This window comes from Silurus aristotelis (genome assembly GCF_946808225.1).
Source record: "Silurus aristotelis genome assembly, chromosome: 19".
NCBI classification, from domain to species: Eukaryota; Metazoa; Chordata; class Actinopteri; order Siluriformes; family Siluridae; genus Silurus; species Silurus aristotelis.
Window position 1 is genome coordinate 390712 of NC_139592.1, and position 7500 is coordinate 398211.

At 42.8% G+C, this 7500-nt stretch overlaps 1 protein-coding gene and 1 long non-coding RNA gene across 2 annotated transcripts in view; one reads left to right on the forward strand and one right to left on the reverse strand.

Moving 5' to 3' along the window:
• Positions 1 to 5261: 5261 nt before the first annotated feature.
• On the forward strand, positions 5262 to 6814 carry LOC310714838. The gene is made up of 5 exons (XR_014530152.1): positions 5262 to 5772; positions 5822 to 5891; positions 5925 to 6104; positions 6165 to 6767; positions 6800 to 6814. It is a non-coding gene; the product is annotated as an uncharacterized lncRNA (long non-coding RNA).
• A 252-nt stretch (positions 6815 to 7066) lies between these two features.
• hm13 (histocompatibility (minor) 13) overlaps positions 7067 to 7500 on the reverse strand; it is an 11876-nt gene continuing 11442 nt past the window's right edge. The window contains exon 12 of the mRNA XM_083520778.1: positions 7067 to 7411. Coding sequence (XP_083376904.1) covers positions 7339 to 7411 — 73 coding nt within the window. The 3' untranslated portion in view covers positions 7067 to 7338. The remainder of the gene's footprint in view (positions 7412 to 7500) is intronic.

The window sequence follows — 7500 nt, forward strand, 5'->3', positions numbered from 1 at the left end:
TGTCTGTGTGTATGTGTGTGTAGCTCAGGGTTGTTGTTCCAGCTCTGTAGTTGCTACAGGAGAAGTAAAGCTTCTCAGATTGTGTGTAAACGCTACAGCAGGAAATCCATCAGCAGTTTTGCAGGAACATTACTCTCTGCTGAACTTCTCCAGAGGAGCTGTGAGTTTTGATGAGTGCTGACAGCAGAAGCTCTTTTTTTCACCAGTTCAGTTTCACTCCATCATAAAGCATTGTTACGCTGATGATACCCAGCTATATATTTCATCTAAACCAGGCGATACGTGTAATTAGCTCGCATAACTGAGTGTGTTGAAGAAATAAGAGATTGGATGACCCATAACTTTCTACTTTTAAATTCTGATAAAACGTAGATTTTTCTCATCGGCCCAAAAACCAGTATACAGAAGCTCCAGCATCTCAGCCTGCATTTAGACGGTTGTTCTGTAACTACTAGTTCAACGGTAAAAGACCTGGGAGTTATTTTAGAGCAACTTATCTTTTAAAAATCACATCAATCAAGTTACAAAAACAGCCTTCTTTCACCTTAGAAATATTTCTAAGCTAAGAAATATGTTATCTATATCTGATGCAGAGAAGCTCGTCCATGCGTTTATGACCTCTAGAATAGACTACTGTAATGCATTACTAGGTGGATGTCCTGCATCATTAATAAACAAGCTTCAGTTAGTTCAGAATGCCGCAGCAAGAGTTCTTACTAGGTCAAGAAAATTTCACCATATAACCCCAATCTTCTCATCCCTACACTGGCTTCCTGTTAAGTTTGAAATCCATCATCTAAGGGAGTTTTTCCTTCACCACAGTCTCCATGGTGCTCAGGGATAAACACACACCCACACACACACACACAAAAACACAAACACACACAAACACACAATGTGAGCCGAGATCCTCAGGTTACTCAAAACAGTTACACACACCTGCAGGACACTTAAAGCTTCAAGCTGTACATTTTCTATCTGCACTCGTCCAGGAGACACCCTGAGAGAGCACAGGAACATCATCATCATCACCATCATTATCATCATCACCATCAGCTACACAATGTGGTGAGAATTGGTGTGAAGTAAGGTTTTACACATTCCTTTAAATGAGGGTGGTCCTGCTCCATCCCTCTGAAAGATTTGACTAAACAATGATGCTGGAGGTCCAGTTCTCCTCCACTGATCCCTCGATCACGCTGAAGAGACACAGAGTCACCTAGCAACTGCACAGCAACTGACCTAATGTGGAGCGCTGGGGTTTAGGGGGAAGTGACACCAGCTGGGGGACACAGAGGCCTGACATGACCCCCACGGGACACACCTGCATGGGGACACAAAGGACACTGGTGGGTAAGGGGGTATTTAGAGGAAGGAGAAAAAGAATAGAGAGATCTGCAGATGTTCCAACTTTGAAACCTGACCTACACATTAACATGCAGTGCCCCTTTCCTGCTATTCACTCACACACACACACACACACACACACACACACACACACACACACACACACACACACACATACACACACACACACACACACACACACACTCACACACACACACACACACACACACACACATACACACACACACACACACACACACTCACACACACACACACACACACACACACACATACACACACACACACACACACACACACACACACACACACACACACACACACACACACACACACACACACTCACACACACACACACACACACACACACACACACACACACACACACACACACTCACACACACACACACACACACACACACATACACACACTCACACACACACACACACACACACAAATACACACACAAATACACACACACACACACACACACATACACACACTCACACACACACACAAATACACACACAAATACACACACATCTCTCATCTGCTTCTTGACGTTAGGAAACATAAGATATGATTCTGTGTGTGTGTGTGTGTGTGTGTGTGTGTGTGTGTGTGTGTGTGTGTGTGTGTGTGTGTGTGTGTGTGTTTATGTGGAGGCATTCACATTTGTGTCCCCATGATACACACGTGTAAAGTGAGTTTGAGCAGCAGGGTGCAGTGTGGGATGAGTTCCATCTCGCTCATATTGATTAGTCAGACTAATCAATATCTAAAATTATTTTTGGACACCATGGAAGCTGCGTCCTCTGGACTAAAGAGGAGAGGGACCATCCACCTCAGTATAAATGACTGCATCTCTGATTGTATGTAATATTCATTGTTAAAAGCATTATACAAATAAAAAATGAATGAATTGAATTGAATTGGTTTAGAGGAAGAGATCAGCAATGATCCTAGAGAAGCAACTGTTGCAGACCACCAGTCTGGGAGGGGTTATATAGCCATTTTTAAACAATTACCCAAGTTACATCTCAGAATCTACAGGACTAAGTTAGCATTTTAAACGCGTGTTCATGACAGTACAATTTGAAAAAGATTTTCTCTGAAAAAAAATATGACTATAAATTAGGTTTGCAAAGTTCCATCTGAATAAACCCCAAGACACCTGGTACAATGTCCTTTGGACAAACAAGACCAAAGTAGAGAGGTTTGGTAAAAACCAAACACCAGCCCAGTGGAAGAGAGGTGATGATTTGGGTTTATTTTTCAGCCACAGGATCCAAACTCCTAACAGTCATTTAGTCGACCATGAACTCTTCTGTAAACCAGTATATAAGTATTCAAGAGTCAAGTAGGAGGCCGTTATGGTACTTTTTCCTATTTTATTCTTATTTTATTGTCATTTATTTTGTATTTTGTTGTTTTTTATTATGGTTACTTTTGATAATTTTTTACCTTTAAGCAGTCAGAAAGTGATGTAAAGTGCAAATGTGTGAAAGCATTAGTTTCAATCAGTGCATGTGCAATTAGTCTCATATTTGAAGGTCACGTCCGGACCAGGCTGAATCCGGACCAGGCTAAATCCGGACCAGGCTGAATCCGGACCAGGCTGAATCCGGACCAGGCTGAATCCGGACCAGGCTGAATCCGGACCAGGCTAAATCCGGACCAGGCTAAATCCGGACCAGGCTAAATCCGGACCAGGGTAAATCTGGTTCTAACCTGTTACTTTTGATCATTTTTAAAGAACAAAGATGAAAGGGAGCTTCCACCATTATGTTATTAAAATATAAAGTAAAAACATTTTGAAGATAATGAAGATCGGAAAAGAGAGTTGTTCACGGCTGTAAGAAAGAGTTTAAAAAGTCTGTGTTTTTGCTGTGACTTTGTTTCTGAGGAAATAAAACCTGATTTTTTGAAATCACATCCCTGGATTCTGCATTGAGTTTTTTCTTTTTGATTGGACTTTTGATTTCACTTTGGCAATGAATTTGTTTGTTTTTGTCTGATTTAGCCCACAACACCATCTGACAGTTAATTCTGTGTTTCTCTATTTTAGCTGTATTTTTGTAAAAGAATCATATTGAGTCATTTCTCCGTGCTGCTCATCTGAGCCTGTATTTATCTCATTTTAATACTCGATAAGTTTGTCGTGTTCTGATACATAACAGAAGGTGTACTTTGTTTTTTGCACGTCTGTATATGGCCTCCACTTTGTAGGTGTTTGTAAAAAAAAAAAATAAAGAAATAAAAAGAAATGAAAAGAAAGAAAGAAATAAGTCCAGTTCTCCTCTGAGGTCGTGGTGTTGTGTGTTCGCTGCTGGAGGTCGGCGTTGTCATGGCGATTCAGCTGCTTCCTTCTGAATGCTGAGAATTCCTGAATGCAAGAAAGGCTCAGCAAACACACACACACACACACACACACACACACACACACACTTCCATAGTGTTTGTGTTGATCAGAGAGATCGAGAGCATCAGGCTGTAAATCCAGATGTTTTTAACACCTCTGGAGTGTTCACACTCAGGTGATGAAAATCAGAAGCAGTTGTCAAGTTTGTGTACATGAACTAAGAGAACAGAGCAAGTGACCCCCCCCCCCCCCCCCACACACACACACACACACACAGAACCACTTACCAGTATCTAGCGCAGGTGAGGGGGTTGAGGGGCCTGAAATAGGGGCCCAGCAGTGGAAATGCAGCACAATTTATCTTCTAGTTAATTGAATCAAACATTAGAATAATAATTATATAAGAACTTGTTTATTTCTGTTTGTTTACTTAATTTAAAGAAAAATATTTAAATTCACTTTATTTTATTGTCCGCAAAAAAAACCTTTAATAAATCCTGTTTCTTTGCTTGTTTGTGTTAAATGTAATATAATGTATATTTTATTGAGCTCATAAGCTTTTAGTTCCGTAAAATTAAACATTAATGTTAAATTCCAACTAAATTATTTTATAAAGAGTCACGAGCATTCACTCTGAATTTTACTGAGAAGCCACATTTTATGAATTTCAAAACTTAAATTTCCCTTTGGGATGAATAAAGTCATCCATCCATCCATCCATCCAATCATTCAACCCACCCGTCCATCCATCCATCCATCCATCCATCCATCCATCTATCTATCTTTAGTTAATTTGTAGCGCCATCTGATGGCCATCAGAAAATCACGCGACTCTCATTGTAGTAGTGGTTCTCAAGTGTGGGGCTGCACCATCTAGTGGAGAATAAAAACATGACAGTTGGGGCGCAACCACAAAGAAACAATTCGATCATTAATGCAAGTAAATTAAATCAGTTAGGATCCAAACAAAACTACACTATTATTTTCTCTATTTTTTAACATGTTGCTATTTAATGTTATTGATTTAACACTTGATATTTCAAGTTCATTTATACATATACACTAATATAGGTTTTTCTTTTCCCAGTGAGAACTTTATCTGGTCAGGGAGTCTCATGGTGTGAAGCAGGAATACATTCCGAATTAGACATAATCCACATAATGGTGTCTATTTGGGAGGAAACTGGAGAACATGGAGGAAACCTCTACAATTTCTGGAGTTCAGGATGGAACCTGGAACTGAGAGACAGAAACATTTCCCTCTGTCCCACTATGCTGCCTGCACTGCTCTACAATCTTTTTTTATTATGGATTCTGTTATCTAAAAAAGATTTTAATCATAACAATTAATCAAAAGATATTTAACTACCGCAGTAAAATGGGGTGCCAATACTTTTAGTCACCAAGAAACCCAGTTTGTAGCAAATGTACATAGAGGAATCTGATTGGCTGGTATGATGTATGACATAAAAACTGTAGTGTTACTGATGTGTAACATTCAGGATTTATTTCCTGTAGTTACTATTAACACACACACACACACACACACACACACACACACACACACACACACACACACACAGAGACGCTTATCTACAGCAGTATAAACCACAATTTATTGCAGATAAAATAAACATGAGAGAGACTTGAAGCTCCTCAAAGAAGCGTTAAAATTGACTGAAACAAACAAAAGGAAAAGAAACGTTGAGAAAATACGTGAAATGATGTCACGTTACTGAGATACAGTGACCTTCACACACACAGATGTGATCACGTGTCCACTTTCACTACCTCAACATGATCACCAGGGGCTCAGGGGGTAAAACTGCTATGCTAATATATTTGATCGTGTAACTCAATCTGCATGAGGAAGAGCAGTCAGGTTTCCTGGAGGGGTGGAGGAGAATTGAGGTAGAGGAGGAGGATGAAGGTGAATAGAGGAGGGGAGTTGGTTGGTTAGAGGAGGATAAAGAAGGATGAGGTGGGTGGAGGAGGATGGAGGAGGATGAAGGAGGATGGAGGAGGATGAAGAAGGATGAGGTGGGTGGAGGAGGATGAAGGAGGATGGAGGAGGATGAAGGTGGGTGGAGAAGGATGGAGGAGGAGGATGAAGGTGGGTTGAGGAGGATGAAGGAGGGTGGAGGAGGATGAAGGAGGGTGGAGGTGGGTGGAGGAGGATGATGAAGGTGGGTGGAGGAGGATAAAGAAGGATGGAGGTGGGTGGAGGAGGATGGAGGTGGGTGGAGGATGATGAAGGTGGGTGGAGGAGGATGAAGAAGGATGGAGGTGGGTGGAGGAGGATGGAGGTGGGTGGAGGATGATGAAGGTGGGTGGAGGAGGATGAAGAAGGATGGAGGTGGGTGGAGGAGGATGAAGGTGGGTGGTGGAGGATGAAGAAGGATGGAGGTGGGTGGAGGATGATGAAGAAGGATGGAGGTGGGTGGAGGAGGATGAAGGTGGGTGGAGGAGGATGAAGGTGGGTGGAGGAGGATGAAGGTGTTGGTCCCTGTGCTGGTGATTTCATTAATTACGGGAAGGTGGGTTTTGTTTCACTCACTGAACATTAAATATACAGAAACTCATCAGTTCTGTAAATCCAGATGTTATATTCTATTTCATTCTGAATCAGTTCATGAGTTTCATTACAGACCATCTGCACTCGAAAACACACACACACACACACACACACACACACGGATCTAAACAAGACCTGAACTTCGCTGTGCAGCGTTACATCAAGGACAAGCTCCACCCCCCACCCACATGGGATACAAAAATTAAGCTCCTTCATCAGGACTTTGTGGAGTTCAGTGATGTTCCCTGAAGTAAAGATCTCAGGAGATACAGACGTCCATCATCTGTTCCTCCAGATCAGTAAACACCACACACTGAACCTGTCTCAGCTGAGAGAAAACATCTGGACTACAGAGAGAGTGAACATTTCACCTCCTGCTGCAACTGCACTGAGACATCAAATCCATTTTAACAGAGAGAGAGGGAGAGAGGGGGGGGGGGAGTGAGAGAGAGAGAGGGGGGGGAGTGAGGGAGAGCGGGGGGGGGGAGAGAGTGAGAGAGAGAGGGGGGGGAGAGAGAGAGGGGGGGGAGAGAGAGGGGGGAGAGTGAGAGGGGGGGGAGAGAGAGAGGGGAGAGTGAGAGGGGAGAGTGAGAGGGGGGAGAGTGAGAGAGAGAGAGAGGGGGGAGTGAGAGAAAGAGGGGGGGAGAGAGAGAGAGGAAGAGAGAGGGGGGGAGAGAGAGAGAGAGAGAGAGAGAGAGAGAGAGAGAGAGAGAGAGAGAGAGAGAGAGAGAGAAATGAAATAAAAATGAATACAGGCACAAAATAAAGCTGTTGAACATCATCATGTTTTACAACCATTTATAAACAACAAATAAACAAATGCAATCGTCTTTAAACTGGTTAGAGAGAATTTACACGTCCACACGTTAAACATACGGAAGAGACATGACCGTGGTGACGGAGGGAGGGGGACGTGACAGAGGGACTTGACGGAGGGAAGGGGACTTGACGGAGAGACATGACGAAGGAACGCGACGGAGAGAAGGGGACGTGATGGAGGGACATGACGGAGAGACGTGAAGCTTTTCTTCAGATTCATTTGTCTTTGTTGGATTCTGTTTTCTCTTCTTTAGCTGCCACCTCTGCTTCAGGGGAAGCTTCTTCATACCTGAGGGGGGGGAGAGAGAGGGAGGGAGGGAGAGAGAGAGAGAGAGAGAGAGAGAGAGAGAGAGAGAGAGAGAGAGAGAGAGATCAGTA